This window comes from Siniperca chuatsi, linkage group LG17 (assembly GCF_020085105.1).
Source record: "Siniperca chuatsi isolate FFG_IHB_CAS linkage group LG17, ASM2008510v1, whole genome shotgun sequence".
Taxonomy (NCBI): Eukaryota; Metazoa; Chordata; class Actinopteri; order Centrarchiformes; family Sinipercidae; genus Siniperca; species Siniperca chuatsi.
Genome location: NC_058058.1, coordinates 11,925,321 through 11,943,933, shown reverse-complemented (window position 1 = coordinate 11,943,933; position 18,613 = coordinate 11,925,321). Strand labels below are relative to the sequence as shown.

Here is an 18,613-nt window from a genome sequence, read left to right as displayed (position 1 = left end):
TTTTGTTGTTGCTGTTGTATTATTTATTTATTTATTCATTCATTAACCAATGGAACACTTTAAATATGTGTACAATTTGTTTGTTAGGGCCAAGGCCATACGGTTTGGATTTGCTGCTGTGAGCAATTTGTTTGTATGAGACCAAGCGACCTGAGAGGCAAAACTCAGGGCAAGATGCAACTTTTTGCAGCTTCTGTACTGTATGTCCTAAAGTGACCCAGTACCAGACAATCAGGAAACTTGTTTGCAGAAGTAAATCAGTGGCATTCAGAGCATGGATTTCCCCTATATCAACAAGATGGCTCTATTTACATCTTGAATGTAATAACATTTAATGCAATACAATCATGCTTTAACAATACAGATGCCACCACACTTTAATCCATTCTAATGTCTTAAATTAATTAATATTTACTTTATTAAAGAATATTACATGGATGTTGACATTACATATACATAATTATATTCCATATTTCAGCTGGTATTGTGGTTTTGTTTTGTTTTGCTCCACATGTGGAATTCGGCAAGAGCTCAATATCCGTTTTATTTTATTTTCTCATTGTTGTAAATATACATTTTAGTATTTTTTTTAACACTCAGAAGAGAGAGAGAAAAAGAAACTACATGCATGCACTTAGAGGCCATAGACACTATTGTCCATATTAGTATATTGACATATTATCATTAACATATCATATTGTCCATAATAATATTCTAATTTCCCTAACAGTTGTTATATAGAGCATTACTGTCGCCTAGTGGAAAACGTGAAAACATTCAGAATATGTAATTGTGTCACCAACCGCATTTCCATCGAGCGAATGCCTTTATAACATAAAATAAAACAAACACTGGCAACTACGCTAAATTATCAGAGCTACAAAACTACAGTCAAGTCAGCTTGCGGTGCGAGCCGATGGAAAGCCAATGGCATTCGTGTATTGTGTCACGCGTCTTTTCTGCCCAATAGCAGCGTAGAGAAGTGATCTCATGCTAGATTGATTCTCTCAGAGAGAAACGTTCACGTAGAGCCGAATATTGTCAGTGTTTTTACCTGTTTAAAGACATATTTTTTATTTGTTAATTTGCCTATGCCACAACACAAACGTCGTCATTCTGTAGTCAGCTTTTAAAGGGGATGAAAAGGCTCAAGAGGAAGAAACAAAACGCAGGAGTTGGGGTGAATGGGAATGGATCTCTCACAAGAGGTGAGTCAACAGATAAATTAGCTAACCTAGGTAACGTTAGTGTTTAACAAACGCACACTAGACATAAATACAGACTAGTCACACAAAGCTAGTTCTTACTTTAAACCCAGCATGTATATTTACTTATATTTACTGTACGTGTAGCCTACAAGCACTTGACCTGCCAAGACTGTGTGGCGAAATGCCAGTGAACTTAATGCTATTACTGCAGCCAACTGACACAAACTGAAACTAAAGTTACAGTAACGTTACAAAGACATGAATTGTTGTCCGCTGTTTTCCTAACCTGTATCCAACCGTCGGTTGTCGTTTTGTTGACACCTTTGTCAAAGTAAACTTTAGCCACTTATCTGCCAGTAGTGCTTGCGTGGCAGACTGTCAGCCAACAATTTGGAAAGTTGCAGCTGGTAGCCAGACAGAGGAGGATAATTTTATTCACTGTACCTGATAAAGCAAAACAAACAAAATAAAAAATCAAACAAATCATGCTCAACACTGGTTTAACCCTTTTATGCCATTCAAACAATTATGCCTTATTTTGAATTTGATTAAAACTCACTGCATAGCACTTACATAACTGTGATTATATTTGAGACTCATTATAATCAGGCATTTATTCTTTGTAGTGGCATCTTTTGCATGAAAGACACTATGTGGGTTAGTCAAAAGAATCATTCAATAGGGATTTAATAAGGAAACACCAAGTTTTTTCTGTCTGTGCTAATCATGTTGAGCAGAAAATTCATAACAACAAAGTTCTACAAAAATGGCATATTTCCTTGTAAAAGTCATACTTCAAATGTTAATAAGAAGTGACACTTTACAGTTAATGTATTTCAAAACATCTATTATTATTTAACAGAGTCAATTATTTGTACCAATTCTAGAAACTATACTTTTGTATGTTTGTCTGTATGTGTGTTTCATGCATATAATTGCTAGCCTCTATTTATAACCCCAACGTGATCTCTCTCCTCCATCGATGTCTTTCTTCTCATTTATCTTTCTCTCCCCACATCTTTCTCTCTCTCCCCATCCCTTATTCTTTCCTCTTTCAATTTCTTTTCATCCCTATCTTTCTCCTTCCCAATGTCTCTTGTTGCCCTGTCTTTTTCCCCTTTTCCCCATGACTTTATCACTGCTCTGTCTCTTTCATTCCTCAAATATTTCTTTCTACCTCTGTCACACCTCCTCTTCATCCTTTTCTCTCTTCCTCCTTATCTCTGTCCCTCTTTTACAGCACCAGATTGTGGGAGGAAACAGAAGTTGGCTGAGATCCATCAGGCTTTGATCAGGTTAAAATAATTATCGGCTTAGCTACAGTTTGCTTGTTAAAGATGCTTACTCTTTCTTCTGCCCTGAATGGCATCCAGGAGGACATATTAATTTGAGCTGTTTTAAAGCTGATTTTATTTTCCTTCCCAGGAGTTTGTCACATTCAGTCAAAACACTTTCTGGATTGCTGTTTATTTAGAGCATTCCTCATCTGAAACTGCTACAAATAAGTTTTCTTTGCTGCTAATGAGACCCTTTGATTTTTTTTGTGAAGAATGGCTGAGAAATACTGAAGTACTAATACATAAAATGTAACTATTGTGTTCTAATGATGAAATACAACAGAAAGTTCTCACCCCTTAATTGCTTTCACTAAAAATCGGCCTTGATATACCTGTATTTCTAGAAATCTAAAAGGTTTTGACAATTTCCGTTCTACAAAAGGCCTCCATTAGCAGGAGAGCAATGGCCCCTTGTCCCAAGTGGGAATGTCCCTCCCTCTGCTACTCGCTATTCCTCAATTAGATGGTATGCATTTATCCACAGCCAGTGACCTTCATCACTCCCTACTAAGCTAATTTCACACATTTACTCACATGTGCCCAGAGGAATAGTGTGACGAGGATTATGATGACTTTAGTGTCAGGAGGCACGTGGGACTTGATGGGAAATGGCACAGGAAAGCTCATGCCGAATTGAGTAGGCTGATTTTGTGAATTCACATTTAATTGCACATGCAACTTAGACCTGTGGACACACATCATGCTGCCACAGTGTCAGGCAGACGTGGAGTGAATAAAACAAATGACAAATGAATGGAATTTGACTGTCTTGAGTATAAGATTGTTCATAAAATCCTTTCAAACTCTGTCTCGTGTGCAAAAGTTCATTCAAAGAATTATTTAGAGGACTGAGATTGTAATATACAGTATGTCTTTTTAAATTTAATCTTAAATCTTGAATGCAGATAATCCACATAATTCTGTCTTGTTAGAAGAATTTTATACCAACCAAGTTTTAAGATAGCTAAACATCCATTTTAACAAGTAATTTACTGCCATATCCGGCTTTTAAGAGTTTGTTTCTTATACACATATGTATCATTCCTGCACTAGAATCCAGAAAAAGACACTTTATCCCTGAAGTAAGTTCATTTTTAACAGACGCAGTTGATATTATTTAAAACCATTAGCTGATTTTCACTTGTTCTGATAAAATAGTTTTTGAGGACTGGTTAACACATAGATTTTTCTGCTGTGTGGGGCGACTTTAAAGTAGTGCATTACACTGAACAGTGTCCAATTCTGACTCTGAATGCGCAGTGATCCAGTGGACATTGAGACCCTGAGGAGAGCAGCAGCCGGTAAGGGAGGACTGCTCACTGATGAACTGAGGAGGAAAGTCTGGCCCAAACTACTGAACATCAATGTGTACAATCTACCACATAAACCTGGTTAGTGGTTGACCGATACTAATATTTACTGGTTTGATGTATACTACATAATACTATTACTAATACTAACAATAACACATTTTCTTCTGTTGTAGGTCGAGATGTGAGGGAGAACCACAAGGACTACAACCAAGTAGTCCTGGATGTCAGGAGGTCCATGAAGCGATTCCCTAAAGGTGCGCGTGTGTGTGTGAGATCTCTGAAGAGAGCAGCATAGCTCCAAGTACCATTTGTCAAACTGTACCCCCGTACTCACAGCAACATGCAGATATCTGGCAGAGCTTAATAATTAATGAACTGAGTAAAAGCTGCACCAGGGAAGATTCTTATGTCACAAGATGCCTGTGTTGTCAGGCAAAATCACTAAGTTAGGAAAGCAACAGAGAAATGTGTTTTATCTAACTGTGAGACTGTCAATTCAATGTCAATCTAAACTTTTCTGCCAGGAGGAAGCAACAAATGTAAAATGTCTGGAAAAATTCCAAACAGGCAATGAGGGAAAGTTGGACTCACAATATTAGATCCTTTTTTAGATCCTTTCCTCGTTTTGTTGATCTGTGCGTACTAAGCTGCTCTACAAATGCAGAATCTGTCTTTTTGCTATTAAAAAGTGCCAGAAAAGTTAGAATGATTACTAATTATAAGTTGATTTTGGGTAAATACAGAACATGAATGGGATAATGGTGTAGTGGTTAAGTTACAGGGTGTGCTTCCATGAAGTTCCTGACCATGTCCAAGTGGCCGCTGAGGCATTAATCAAAGTCTCCAACCTACTACCTGCTGCTCTCTCCATGTTGAACAAGATTGTTTGTGGTTGAATGTGCTGATCCTCCCTCAGGTATGCCAGCCACAGAGAGAGCCGTGCTTCAGGAACAGCTGATTGACATCATACTGGAGGTTTTAAAACGCAACCCTCAGCTCTATTACTACCAAGGCTACCATGATGTGGCTGTCTCTCTGCTGCTGGTAGTTGGGGAGCGGATGGCCATCGCCATGCTGGACACACTGTCCAATTACCACCTCAGGTTATCATTATTATTATTATTATTATTATTATTATTATTATTTATTTATTTATTTATTTTTTTAATGTAAGGGGTCCAATTAATCAACCATATTCAAAATTATTTAATAGTAATATTTACATAACTTCTGTCTGTTATCTCTGTCTGTAGGGATTTCATGGATCCTACCATGGACAGCACTAAACACATTTTAAACTACCTGATGCCCATATTGGAACAGGTTGATACAGAACTACACGACTTCATGATCAGGTAGACATTCACACACACACACACACACACACACACACACACACACACACACAGTTTTAAAACGTGCTGATGCTGCCCAAAGGATACTAGCACTTACTTATGTCTCATTTCTTAAAGCAAAACAATCCCTAAGCACGTGTACTGTTGCACTGAACACACCTTTACCTGTTTGTTGGAGAGGAATGTACTTCCAATTTTTGATGGCATCTAGCTCCTGTTTCTATGGAATTTGAATGTACTTATTGTAAGTCGCTTTGAAAATAATGTAGAGTTAGTAACAACCACTAGAGGGCCTCAGAGTGTTGATTTTTCACCCGTGAGCTTCACAGGGAGTGTTTTGTTTTTGAATTGGAAGTCAATTGAAAATGCATCAATAGTGGTCTCATTGGGGAGTTCTCATGTCAGATGGTCCAACAGCTGTTTCAAAGGCTTTTTTGTCCCACCAAGGTGTGCACCACATTTACCTTTATTTGTGAGATGTAATTAGCCTAAAAATTATTCATGGTCTACTTGCAGTTTATTAAAACAGCAACAAAAAACATTTTAAGATACAACCAGCTACTGTAGGTTAATGTTGAGGTGTGTAGTGAGGAATTGTGTGGGTACGTGCCTGTGTGTGTGTACGGCTGCAGTACCTTTGCTGTCTTGTTGCCTGTCCATAATTGATGCTGTGCTGGCAACCACCATATTTGCAAATTACCGGTCTACTCACATAGAAGCTCACACAAACACAAAAAGCACAAAAAAACAGACATTGCACTCGCAGAAAAACAGCAGGATAAACAACACCCAACTTCAAAGTTTGGAACGCTATTTTTTTGTGAGACTTCCACTTCCCCTTTCCTGCCTTCTTATCTCTGCCTCTTTTCTTCTTTCCCTTTCCTCCTGCTCCTTCTTTTTTGTTCCTTTATTTTCTCACTCTCCCACTTGATTGTATCTCTTTTATGTCCCTCTCATCACACACTCCCTTTGCTCTCTATCTTTACCCTTCCCCCTCTTCATCACTCCCGCCGACTTCTTTTCACTTGTCACTCCCTTCCCCATGTACTCATCCTTCTTCCTCCCTGAATGTTTCTATCCAATATTTATCAGCAACCTCTAAGAGTATCCAATTTTCTTAAAACTCTGTCAGAAATAACAGCATATTTATGTCAGCACACAACAAAGAAAGACAGGGGAGAGAATAGGAGGGTTATAAACAGAATGTGAAGGTAAATAAAATTTATTTTTCTTTAAAATTCACCAGGCCAATTCTTTAGAAATTGATGAACCAAAACACACTATCGAGATGCATTTTGGGAATCATTGGATCCAGCATATGTGGAGCTTGAACCATGCTAAGGATTAATAATCAGGGTATCTCAGCCTCTGCCCTAGTCATTATTTTTTTTATTCTGCAACTCATGGTTACCCTAAATTCATGGAAGTGTTTTTTGGCTAAGGTTAGCCGAATCATTTCAGATTTCATCCCATTGACTAAAAATTGCTTATACTTTACAGTACTGCAGACCACTTTCCACCACTTGCGTGCCATCCATTAGTTTTCAAAATGATTTCCTGCCTTCCATGCAGCCATTGGTTTTCATTAATTTCAATACAGTTTGAAAATCAACTTGAGAGCCTTGCTCTTTGTGATGGATTGTGATGTGATGGTCTTTGCAAGATGATTTTCATACAAAACTGAAATGATCAGAAACCACAAGCTACCTGGAAGATAGGAAAACAGTATAATCTGCCCATACATTTTCATATTATTACTACTAGATATTTTATTTGTGATTTTATAATTGTATTTTTATTTAATTCTCCTCTTGTAACATATTTTGTGTTATCTGTTTTGTTGTTAAGTCTGTAATTTACTGCTGCTTATCTTGGCCAGGACACTCTTGAGAAAGAGATTGTTAATCTCAGGCTTTCTGGGTTAAATGAAGGTTAAATTAAAAGAGGAATAAAAGACATTTAAAGCATGTCAGACAGTCTTTGTTAGTGGCCTAAGTGTTCTTCTGTTTGTTTACATTTACATCTCTTTATATATTTGCCTTTTCTTTTAGAGCGGAGGTGGGAACCATCTTTGCACTGTCCTGGCTCATCACATGGTACGGCCATGTACTGTCAGAGTTCAAACGCACCTTAAGACTCTACGACTTCTTCCTGGCCTCACACCCACTGATGCCCATCTACCTCGCCGCTACGGTAAGAAGACATAGAAGCCAACAGGAAATGAACAAGAGGCAGTGACTTTGTTTTCCAAGACGCTCACACATGAACACACACACATTCATACTAATGCACACAGTGAGGCAGAGTACTGTGAAGTCACTGGACTAGTTAATTAGAGAGAGAGAGCGCCATCAGGAAACAGAATGATGAGGAGAGCCGACTAATGTTTGACTGAGAAGGAGAGAGAGAGAAATAGATTACAAAGGAAAACATTTGTAACTTTTTTCACTTGTTCCTCTCTGAAACTTGTTCCTTTGGGTAACTGTTTTGGCAGAAATGTTTACTGCTGGAACATGTTTGTGTGCATGTGTGTTTGTGGAAATAATTTATTTTATGTGTGTGTGCATGCATCCTTTTTTATTTTATTTGAGTGTGAAGAGGCCTTTTTTAACTCAAGGGTTTTGTGCATGTTGATTAAGTGTGTACAATTGTGCACATTTTGCTTGTATGCAGTTGAGGATGTTTTAGTGTGTGTGTGTGTGTGTGTGTGTGTGTAGGGGCTGGGCAGAGGGAGAGTTTTGTTTGAAGTGTATGAAATAACAAAGCAGAATGTAGTTCATGTTTCCTCCAAGGCTGAGTACAGCGCACAGCATGGGGGGTTAACTCTTCATCTGCCTATTTCACTGCTAAGCACTCATTCTGCCGCAGTAGTATCACTGAAACTACCCAGTGTACAGTATGTAGACAGTATGTAGAATCTAAATCATGTTTGCTCCAAGGTTTACCAGAGTACACAGCTTCAGGGTTTAAATGTTTAACCCCTCCTCTCCTCCTCAGATTGTGTTGCACAGAGAGAAGGAGGTGAAGCAGACAGAGTGTGACATGGCCATGGTCCACCACCTCCTCTCCCACATCCCCCAGGATCTTCCATATGAACTTCTAATTGGCCAGGCCCAGGACCTGTTCAACCAGTATCCTCCATCTCTACTCGCCAAGCGGGCAGCATTGCAGTCTCGTAAGAGGTGAGAATCATAGAAACTAAAAATGGTTAATAATAATGTTAATACTATTACACAAACATATCAGAAATTGGTGCTCATTGGACACATGAGAAGACATGAGGCTTTAAAACCAATATACTTAGTGAGGTTAAGTGAATACAAAAATTAAATTTAAATTTCAGTGTAAATGTGATTGGTCTACAGAATGTCACAAAGTTGTAAAAAATGCCCATCACAACTTTCCATATAATACCTTCAAATTACATGATCAGAGAAAATCAGCAAGTTTGCACATTTAAGAAGTTGGAAACTGCGAATGGTTGGCATTTTTGCTTAATAAATGACTTAAACAAATAATCAATTATCAAAATTGTTGTCTTTCAGTGTTCTGTCAATGAGCTAATCAGTTACCTGACTAATTGCTTTCAGAACACATGACTCTAATACAAAAGTTTACCATATAAAAGTATTTTGGGATAGTGTATATTGACTGTAGGTGGTGTGATGTAATTTCCTCAGTAACCAACTGGAGATGCTCCAAAAATACATGTCCTGTGCTGCTGACACGCACATTTAGTGTGTGTGTGTGTGTGTATGTGTGTATGTGTGTGTGTAACCATGCATGTGACCATTTTCCCACATTTTTTATTATTGAGGAGGAAACGTCGGATGCACAACTACACTTTTTCTCTCTGTATCTAGTCTCTCCTTCTGTCTCCCTGTCTTTGTCCGTGTCCTACAGTGTTACTTATGGTCGTTGTTCAGGAGAGGAAGTGACATCACTGACTGACTGATGCTGAAAGATACTTTTGTCCCATAATGCATTACTCCCATACCTTCCTATATACAGGAACTACTGAGTTAGCAGATCTCTCAAATTGTCTCTCACTTTTTCCCTCACGTCTTTATCCATCACTTTATCCTTCAATCCATCTCTTCATGTCATTCCAGCTGTCTATGCATCCATCATCGACTAACTCTCCCTCCCTGTTTTTCCACCCTTCTCTTCCTCTGTTTTCTTTCACCAGTCTGTCCATCAGCACCTTCCAGGCGTTTCAGCTCTCCACCCTCCACCAGAGGCCCGACTCTGTTCTCCAACGCCTCACCAAGGCCCAGGGCTCCACCACCTCCAGACACGGTAAAAATAGTAACTGTAATCTTATTACTGACTCTGAAGAAGGACTCCACACACACAGACAGTACAGACACAGATGAGTGAAGCAAAAGCAAATTCTTGTTGAATACTCTTTGAACACAATTCGTAAAAACAAAAAACAGTGAATATGTCATCCCCCACAAATGCTGCCCCCCTTAGGGCCAACAAGTAAACAAATGACGTACTACCCCCATCAGGCCAATCAAGTGCACATTTAAATATGCCAGAACAGAACAAAGAGATGCTTTATTCCCATTGGTTTTGTGAAAATCTGATCAGTGGTGTCTAACATATTGTCTGTGATGTACAGGCAATCAAAAATATGCTGTAACATTCCCCTCAGACCAAACAGTGTAATATTAAAATTGATGCACATCATTCCCTTTAGTTTCATCAAAATTCAATTAGCATAAACAGAAAGAGGGGCGATCCATAGCACCTCCTGATTTCACTTAGGCAGACAATGAATGGGAGTCAACAAGCATGAGAGACAACCTGCTGTCTAAATGTTACACGGGTGATGAATTATGGCTGACGAGTGAATGTAAGTTATAAGATCTTTATTATATTAAACCCTCTTTCTGATACGATTTATGAGCTGCATTTGTCAGCAGTAGCCATTCAATATATTTGCGTTCTATAACTTCCTCACTATAAACTGTAGTAGTTTTTAATTGAGTGTGAAAGTTCTTTCTTGACCTTGTGAACAGTAGTTACAAAATACTCTTAACTCAATAAACCCAATTTTAACAAATGTCTTTCACTGATGAAGGATGTGATATTTGGTTGAAGTCCACATTTCCAAATGCATATACACACTCAAGAAATTCACAGGCAGCGATGCATTCATATCCTGGATGTGATGCAGAAGACAGAAGCTGGTGCATGCAATGCTTTTCTCATAGTGTTATGGACAACATTTTTCCATGAGTTCAGTGTGAGATAACATTATAGACTAAACTTTACTGTTCTTTATTCTGCTTTATTAAAGAGCAACTGAAGAGCAGCAGAAACTCTTGTTTTTGACCTCCAGTAGTTTAACCTATCACCTTGCAGCAGTGATATAGAGGTGTTCTCCACGGTGTGTCAGTACACTGTGACATCACTGTTGGGTGTGGTCACTGGTCCAACATAACACCCATCTGTGATGCTGCAGGTTGGTCAGAAGTGCAAAACACTTGAAACTTTCAATCACAGAGGCCAGTGAAAAACTTATTTTCAGACTGGTATTAAGCTACTCTTTAAAGCAACATGGCCTGATGAATTATCACAGTCCACGGTTTGTTTGGCTGAGCTGTAAAACAAATACGCAAGCTCTTCCTCTGGTGCTCTTTTGACAGTGTATCTAAAGGCGTTTTTGCTGCCCCAAGTGGTAAGTTGAGTTTATAACTATTTGGGCCTTTAGTTAATTACAGTGAGAGTACTGCTTAGCAAAGATCATAGAGCAGGATTGGTTGTTTATACTTAATTTATTTTTGTGTATTATTGCTTTTGCCCCCTCCTTGTCTCTACGCCTAGTGTTTTGACATCCCTTGGCCCCCTTTTTGTTTTCAATACCAGTAATAAAGTGCAGTTTGAACCTCCTTTAGTTCAGCTTCCAGCATTTTGAATCCTCTTGACCCCGCCATGTCTCCACTCCCCATGGTCTGACCCCTCCTCCTTGTTCTGTGCTTGTATCCTCTCGACACTCAGGCTTGGAAGCAGCTTTGCCCTGGGACCGAGGCCAGCTGTGGGGGAAGGGGAACAGGATGGTAAAGATGGCAGTGTGGGGGCTGTCTGCTACGCTTGGGGCGGCCGTGTTCGCTGTGGCTCAGACGGCTATGGACTGGGGACCTGAGGTGTTACTACAACTGTTCTGATGTGGCGGTGGGGATTTAGACTGTTACATAAACACACTGACACATGATGACAGCTGACACACATCTGCTCTTCAGATGGATTAACAATAAACAAACATACATACACAAACAAAGATGTTGAAGACTTGAATCCTCTCGTTGAAGTCTGTCCTGCTGAGAGGAATCGTTGGAGAAAAGCAGGAAGAGGTCCGTTATCTTGATGCCAAACAGGTTGTTGCTACTCAACCACAATGAACATATGTTAACCACTAGCCAGCCTCAGGATGTGTGTGCATGTGTGTGTGCAGGTATATGTGTGTTGTATGTTTCTGAGCAAGTATCCCAGACTTCATACCACATGTGAGCATGGATGCATGAACGGAACAGGCATACCGTTGCTTGACTTTTCAGAAACGACGCTTGGGTCCCTGGGCCAGAGCCTCTGTGTGAAGTGACTGTTTCTTTTTGAAAAGTCAATCAAACAACCACAAAGAGACACAAAACGACCACAAAGATGCAAAACCACCACAAAGAGACAGAAAAAGACTGCAAAGAGATACAAAACCACCACGAGACACAAAATCAACACAAAGACACGGAAAATGACCAAAAAAAAAAAGAGATGCAAAACAACCACAAAAAGACTGCACAGAGATACAAAACCACCACCACAAGACACTAAATGACCACAAAGAGACACAAAACAACTACAAAAGAGACACAAAATGACCACAAAGAGACATGAACATTGTTTTGTGTCTCTTTCAGGCTGGGCTCTTGCTCTTATGTGGGACGGTTGGGGGGCTTTTACTTGTTTGTGCCCAGGAGCCCATTGACTCATATTCCACCCATGCGTGTGAGATACTAACACATTTTGTTTTTTCAGGCTGTTGCTCACACGTCACCATTGGTTTAACATTTTGCATGTGTTTCGGTGTGTTTCCTGTTAGCTGATTATTTTGCTGATAACTCGTTTTCAGACTGCCATGCTTGTTTCATTTCTGTTGATGGTGTTTTAATGCGTTTGTTGGATCAGCAGCCATATCTGAGAGCCAAAAGTGCCCGAAGCCAGCACGATGACACATGAACACAAATTATTAAAGACCGTTTTTTTTTTGTTTTTTTTTCCAGCTGAAAGCTTCCAGTTACGAGCAAAGAAGGAGAGCAGGAGAAAAATGGGAAAGATGGAGGGAGAGGTTTTGCCTGTGAGCCACTGGTTTTAATTGCTTTACTCCAGGTGTCAGCGAGTTACATTTACAGTAGAGTTTGGCACACAAAAAGCTGTTGCTGCCCCAAAATGTGAACATTACACATGGTTAGCATGCAGCACTCAATGCCAGCATGCATTTTGCAGGAGGTATTGAAATACATAGTTCTTTAATATGTTATTTTTATATTTTCTGGAGCAGTTTTCTGGCTGCTGTGGCCCACCACTGCTGAATGAATATTGGGAAGACACCAGTACTTTTACATTCTTAAAATATTTAGTAGGTTTGTGCCAACATCCACCCTGAACAGCTGTCAACAGAACTACAGTACATGGACTCAGTTCTTCTTCAACATCATATTTCTTTTCAGCATTTTATACTGTAGATTCTCTTAAAAATAGGATTTTAGGACTACAATTGGGGAACATTTGGACTGATTATTTTAACATGTGTCATGGGAGAAAAAGTTGTTTTTATTTTATTTTTTAAGTGGAAGAAGTAAACAACCTGCATCTTCTCAAAGGGCACCACACATACTGTATATATTATTGGACCAAAGTGTTTATTTGACTGTAAACGTAATCACAGTTTCATAACCTGAAAAGTGAATATTAATAATATAGGCTATTTCCACCTATGGTACATGTACAGAACACCAGGGGTTTCTCCAAACAGCAATGCATGCTCTGTTTTTTTGACTTATATTCAGAAACATTTATCAGCTTTTACTAGCATGTGGCCAAGATGCTGCATCGGTTAACACAACTTCACTGGAGTAACACTCTCCTCCCTCCTCTTCCTCCGTCATCAGATTTATAGTAAATGTCTCGCTTTGCACAGCTGGATGTTAAATTTACTCTGTTGATTTTAGTTGTTTGTAGCATATGAATTCAACTTTGTTGTGTAGGAAATTACAGTAAATGTATGTAGAGTTCATATTTCTAGCCTCAGTGCGATCTGAGAAGTATTGCAGAGCTGAGTAGTTAACAATCCGATCAATCAATCTATCACTTCATTAAGTAGTTAGTTTCAGGCATTCTTCAGAAAATACCAATTGCTGTGATTTTGATTGGTGATAATCAGTCATTTTATTAGACAGTCAATAAATTAGTCAATGGCCTGTAACTCAGGTAGTCTGGCCTGCAAGCCTGCTAGGATTCAGACATCTAGTTAGTCAGTAACCTGGCCTCTGCATGTTACAGTTGAACAGCATGTAAAACATCACTTGTGCGTGTGTCCGTCCGATGTGATCAGATCCATTAAATGTGTGTTTATGCTTGTGTGTGTGTGTGTGTGAGAGAGAGAGAGGTGGAAAATGTTTATTCACAGGTCAGTTTCTTTCTTTTTTTTTTCCTTTTTAAAGCTAGGGTAGGTAATGTATTTCAGAAGCATTTTCTGTTATATTTGGTGAAATTCTCTTTATATCCCGACAGCAATCAATATATCAAATACTCTGGGGAAAAATTAAAAGAATCCGGTATCTGTGGCTGTTGCAGGCCTGCAAAAAGCCCTCCCTGCCTGTCCTACCTACCTGCACGCACTCTGCCCGTGCACTCATTGCGCATGAAAATGTTTTTTTGTGGGAATGGCTTTGGAGGAAGGCCTGAGGGGAGGGGGTGGGATTTTTTTGATTGGATACTTTCAGAATCTAGCTGTCTCTTGCTAGTTTCTCTAACATTACCTACCTAGCTTTAACTTACTGGGCATCTTCTGTGTTTTATTTATTTTTTGTTTTGGTGCTCTATGTGCCTCAATGTAAACTGTCAAGAGTCTAATTATGTATGTTAAGAGCAACAATCTGATTGGCTATTTATTTAATGGGTAAACATTTAATTGGATTGTATGAATGTATATTTAAAATGAATAGCCTAAGTGGGACAGTGAAAATGATTGTTATGCTTTGTAATTATCGGGTTTATATCTTTAAAAGTGATCCAGTTATTTTGCATATAAAATACTGTATCTGGTCAGTCATTATGAATCAGACTAGATGTTAAAGTAGTTTGAAATTTGGGGAAATACACTTAATTGCTTTCTTGCCGAGAGCTGGATGAGAACATAGATACCACTCTCATGTCTGTACGCTAAACAAGAAGCTACCACCAGCAGCTGGTTAGCTTAGCTTAGCATAAAGACTGCAAAAAGGGGGAAACGGCTAACCTGGCTCTCTCCAAATGTAACAAAATCCACCTACCAGCACCTCTGAAGTTCACTAATTAACACATTATAATTATTTGTTTAATCCATATAACAAACGAAATGTAAAAACGACAAGTTGTAGTTTTAACGGGGGTTATGTGCAGGACTATTTGTTGGCTGGGCGCAGTTGCAGACTTTTTTTTTTTTTCTTTCCTTCAATAATGGCTATTTTAACATAGATAAAACAGTATAATTATTTACCAAATGTATTATTTACATTTGAAAGAGTTTTAGAATAATCAAATGATTAAAACTTCCATGACAGGGGAGAATACTGTTGTAACCATTCCCCCCCCAAAATACTCTTCAATTTTTAATTTGTTTTCCAGTCCAGAAAAGCGTAGGTGACCCTAGATCATTTTTGAATCACAACTGTGCAATTGGGCTCTAAATATTTTGGGAACCCGTTTTTCTTTGGGCCCTCTGCAGTCTACTCAGTGGTTAGACTGAATAGGTTTAAACTGTGATTTGTCAGTCCATAGCATGTTCAGCTGCTATTTCGTGATCCAATTCCAATAGTGCTAGCCCTAGACTAACTATTTCTATTTTGAAGTTTTAAGAATAGCTTTGCTACACGCCTGTTAATTCCAGCTTGTTGTAGGCATTATTGTGCACTTGACACTGAAACAGGAACCTGTTCCTCTTTAAATCTGCACAGATTTTAATGCTAAGCTTCCAATTTCTTTTACTGATGACTGCTGATTTCTTATATTCTTATTTAATTGTTGCTCAGAGGCATCTTTGTCTCGTTCTGCCCTTTCATTTGTCAGTCTGGTTGAACCATTGTACAGCATTTTGTTCTCCATGTACAAAACCCTTCATACAAAATAACATTTATTGGTAAAGAGGACTTTCTACAACCTAAAAGCATGAAAGACTATTCAAAAATAGAGTATTCCTCTCAGCCCTCTGACTGTACTGAATCAAGCTTTTGTGGCAGGCGACTCCAAACGTTTGAGCGGTAGTGCAACCCTCAGCAAAAAAGTTGGTAAGTGGTAATTCTGTTACCACTGGCTGTTTTAAAGTTATAGTATGTAATTGTGCATCCATGATGCTTGGATACAGGTGACCGATATGAAACTGTTTAGTGAATTAAAAAAAAGAAGCAGTTGTTATATGTAATCTTACACCTCATTGTCTGTCTCAGACATAAATATGCAGGGAAAAGCTCTTTGACCAGGGTCTAGGGTCTGTGGTCTTCAAACAAGTCAAGATGCTACGGTGCAGTTGTATTATTATTGCCATGTAGACACACACACACATACACACACCCTTATACAGGCAGAGTGGTGATGGTGCCAGATCATGATGAGGATTTAATTCCTGCCCCTGGCTCTTGGCGTGCACAGACACTTTCTCCTTGTCTGTTTTTTTTCTTCTCACATTCACACTCAAACACCTACACCAACACCTGCACTGGTCTCAGTCTGGCAGAGGCCTTAGATTAAATATGATTGAAGAATGTTACTTGGTTTGAATGAAGCCAACCAAGAAAGAAGATGGATGCTGGAGATTGCATGTTGAAGTTGACTCAAAAAAACTTTTGGTTTTTTTAAGGTTAAGGCCATAAGTAATGGAAAAACACTTTAAACTCTTCTAGAAGACATAAACGTATAAAATAGAAGGTTCGTCATTTAATTTGACTGTTGTGCAGTGATTTACTTTTATTGATTAGCTCTGATGATAGTTTAACTATTTCACATTGAATCAATGCTTTTTAGTTGCATTTTATTATCTTTTTGTCTCACAAGATATGAGCTCACATCTGCAAAGATTTTGAGGCTATTTTACACTCCACCTACTGTCCATTCTGTTAGATCTATTTGCCAAATAAACAAACACAATCCCATAGATGATTCATTCCAAAAAGTTTTAGCAATTTGACCAGATCTGATCAGTTTTTTATGTTGATTATGAAACGACTGATGCATCTTTTGAAATACATAAATTTGGAAACAAATACTAATTTTGCTGCTGTTGAATGAAAATAAAATAAAATTTAAAAAAACTCAAACCCAAAATAAAAAAATGGAATAATAAATAAAAAAAAATTTGAAAAATAAAATACACTTTAGGAGTTATTTCAATAACTGATTGGATGGTAAGTGGATCATTTGGTTTGATTCAAATTACCAAAAAGAAAAAAACACTCTTTCTGTAAGCCAAAATGAGCTGGATTTCATGCCAAATTATGAATTCACTGTGCTGTGACGAAGAGCCTGGAGTTGAACTCCCAGTGAGCTTGTGTTGAGCCTCTCATGACAGCTCTGTCCTCCCCTCAGGTCTGAACATTTCCCAAAATACTTGATAACACCAAATGCGTTTACACATAATGATGTAAGCCCTTAATTTGTGTGTGTATATATGATTTCTGTGGGCATTTTAATGCATGTTTCTCATATCATGTTTACTAAACATTTGGTACCAACTGTACTCTTGAACATATTAGGTTCTTTGCACCTTGTACTATAGTTGTACCGAGACATGTGTTTGACATAGAGATTAAGCTGTTTTTGTCTCTGAAGTAAAACAGTGAATAAATTATGAAGAAAACACTGCTGGTTACAGTGTGAAAGTTCATTCTCTTAATGCAATGTCCACTTACTAGCTTTCAGAAGAGCTATTGGTCACATTTCTTTTTAGTTTATTGGATTTCACAACTCTTGCTTTACTTGTGAGGAGCTGAAAAAATTAGTTGATTGACAGAAAATGTATTGACAGCTATTTTGATAATCAATTACTCATTCCAGTCATTTTTAAAGCAAAAATGGCTAACATTCCCTGGTTGCAGCTTTTCAAAGGTGATGAATTTTTATCTTTTCTTACTCTTCTATGATAGTAAACTGAATATCTTTAGGTTTTAGACTGTTGGTCAGACAAAACAAGAAATTTGAATATGTCACCTTTTAAGACATTTTTTACCATTTTCTAGCATTTCATGGAAAAAAGGAATGATCGAAAAAATGATCGAAAGTTTAATTGACAATGAAAATGATTGTTAGTTGGAGCCTTAATACATGTAGAGTAATTTGAAGAATCCGATCTCTGGTGTTGTCTCTATGCAGCTCTAAAGAAACAAAATACAAGGATCTCCCCGTCTTCCTTTCAGTCTGTTAGTACCGTGCAGCTGTTGAACTGGCCTTCTTTGAGAAATGAGGTCAGAAATGTGTTTTTGTGGGGGGGCTGTGCATCTGCCCATACAGTCTATGGTCTGACCCCCAGGGAGATGACTAGAGAGAGAGAGAGAGAGAGCAAATTAGAGACATGAGGTAGAAAGGTGAGGGTTAAAGAAGAACGAGGGGATAAGGAGAGGGAAAGATTTATACTGTAGAAGAAGACATCTGGTGGATGTGTCGAGGTAGCTGAGGTCCTTAAGAACACGTATTTAAGCTCTGTCCCTTGAGGATTTCTAATGAGCTGTAGTGGAGGTGAGTGTGGGTCTGATCACAGTTGGAGAGCAGATGTGGAGAGAGATGGTTTGAATTTATGCACAGAGATGTCTTGAAGTGTTATGACCCTAATTTCAACACTAAATGATGACACACACATTGACACACACTTTTCTCTGAGCCTCCGTGTCGGCTTGTAGGTGCTCACCCTAAACAGCACTGACAATTTTTTACATCTGATCCTCTGTTGGTAAATTAAGCCTTTGATTCTGGCTTTCTGTGAGGTTGCATAAGCCCAGCAACAATCTGTGTGTGTGTGTACTTTAGCTTAGAGAACACAATTGAGCTGAAACAGAGTGGAGGTTGGTAAAGAAAGTAGGTACTCTATGTATGTGTGAGTATGTGCAAACGTTGGGCACACTGGGGACAACAGCTGCTCCAGGGGTCGG

General features: G+C 38.6%; 1 protein-coding gene across 1 annotated transcript; it reads left to right on the top strand.

Annotated features, from left to right (window-relative positions):
- Window positions 1–907: 907 nt before the first annotated feature.
- On the top strand, window positions 908–17,330 carry zgc:63863 (uncharacterized protein LOC393372 homolog). Its single transcript, XM_044172736.1, has 10 exons — window positions 908–1,208; window positions 2,449–2,503; window positions 3,806–3,936; window positions 4,032–4,112; window positions 4,775–4,961; window positions 5,112–5,213; window positions 7,265–7,406; window positions 8,211–8,395; window positions 9,403–9,512; window positions 11,223–17,330. The coding sequence occupies exons 1-10, from the start codon at window positions 1,139–1,141 to the stop codon at window positions 11,387–11,389; spliced, it is 1,230 nt and encodes a 409-aa protein (XP_044028671.1). The 5' UTR covers window positions 908–1,138; the 3' UTR covers window positions 11,390–17,330.
- Window positions 17,331–18,613: the final 1,283 nt, after the last annotated feature.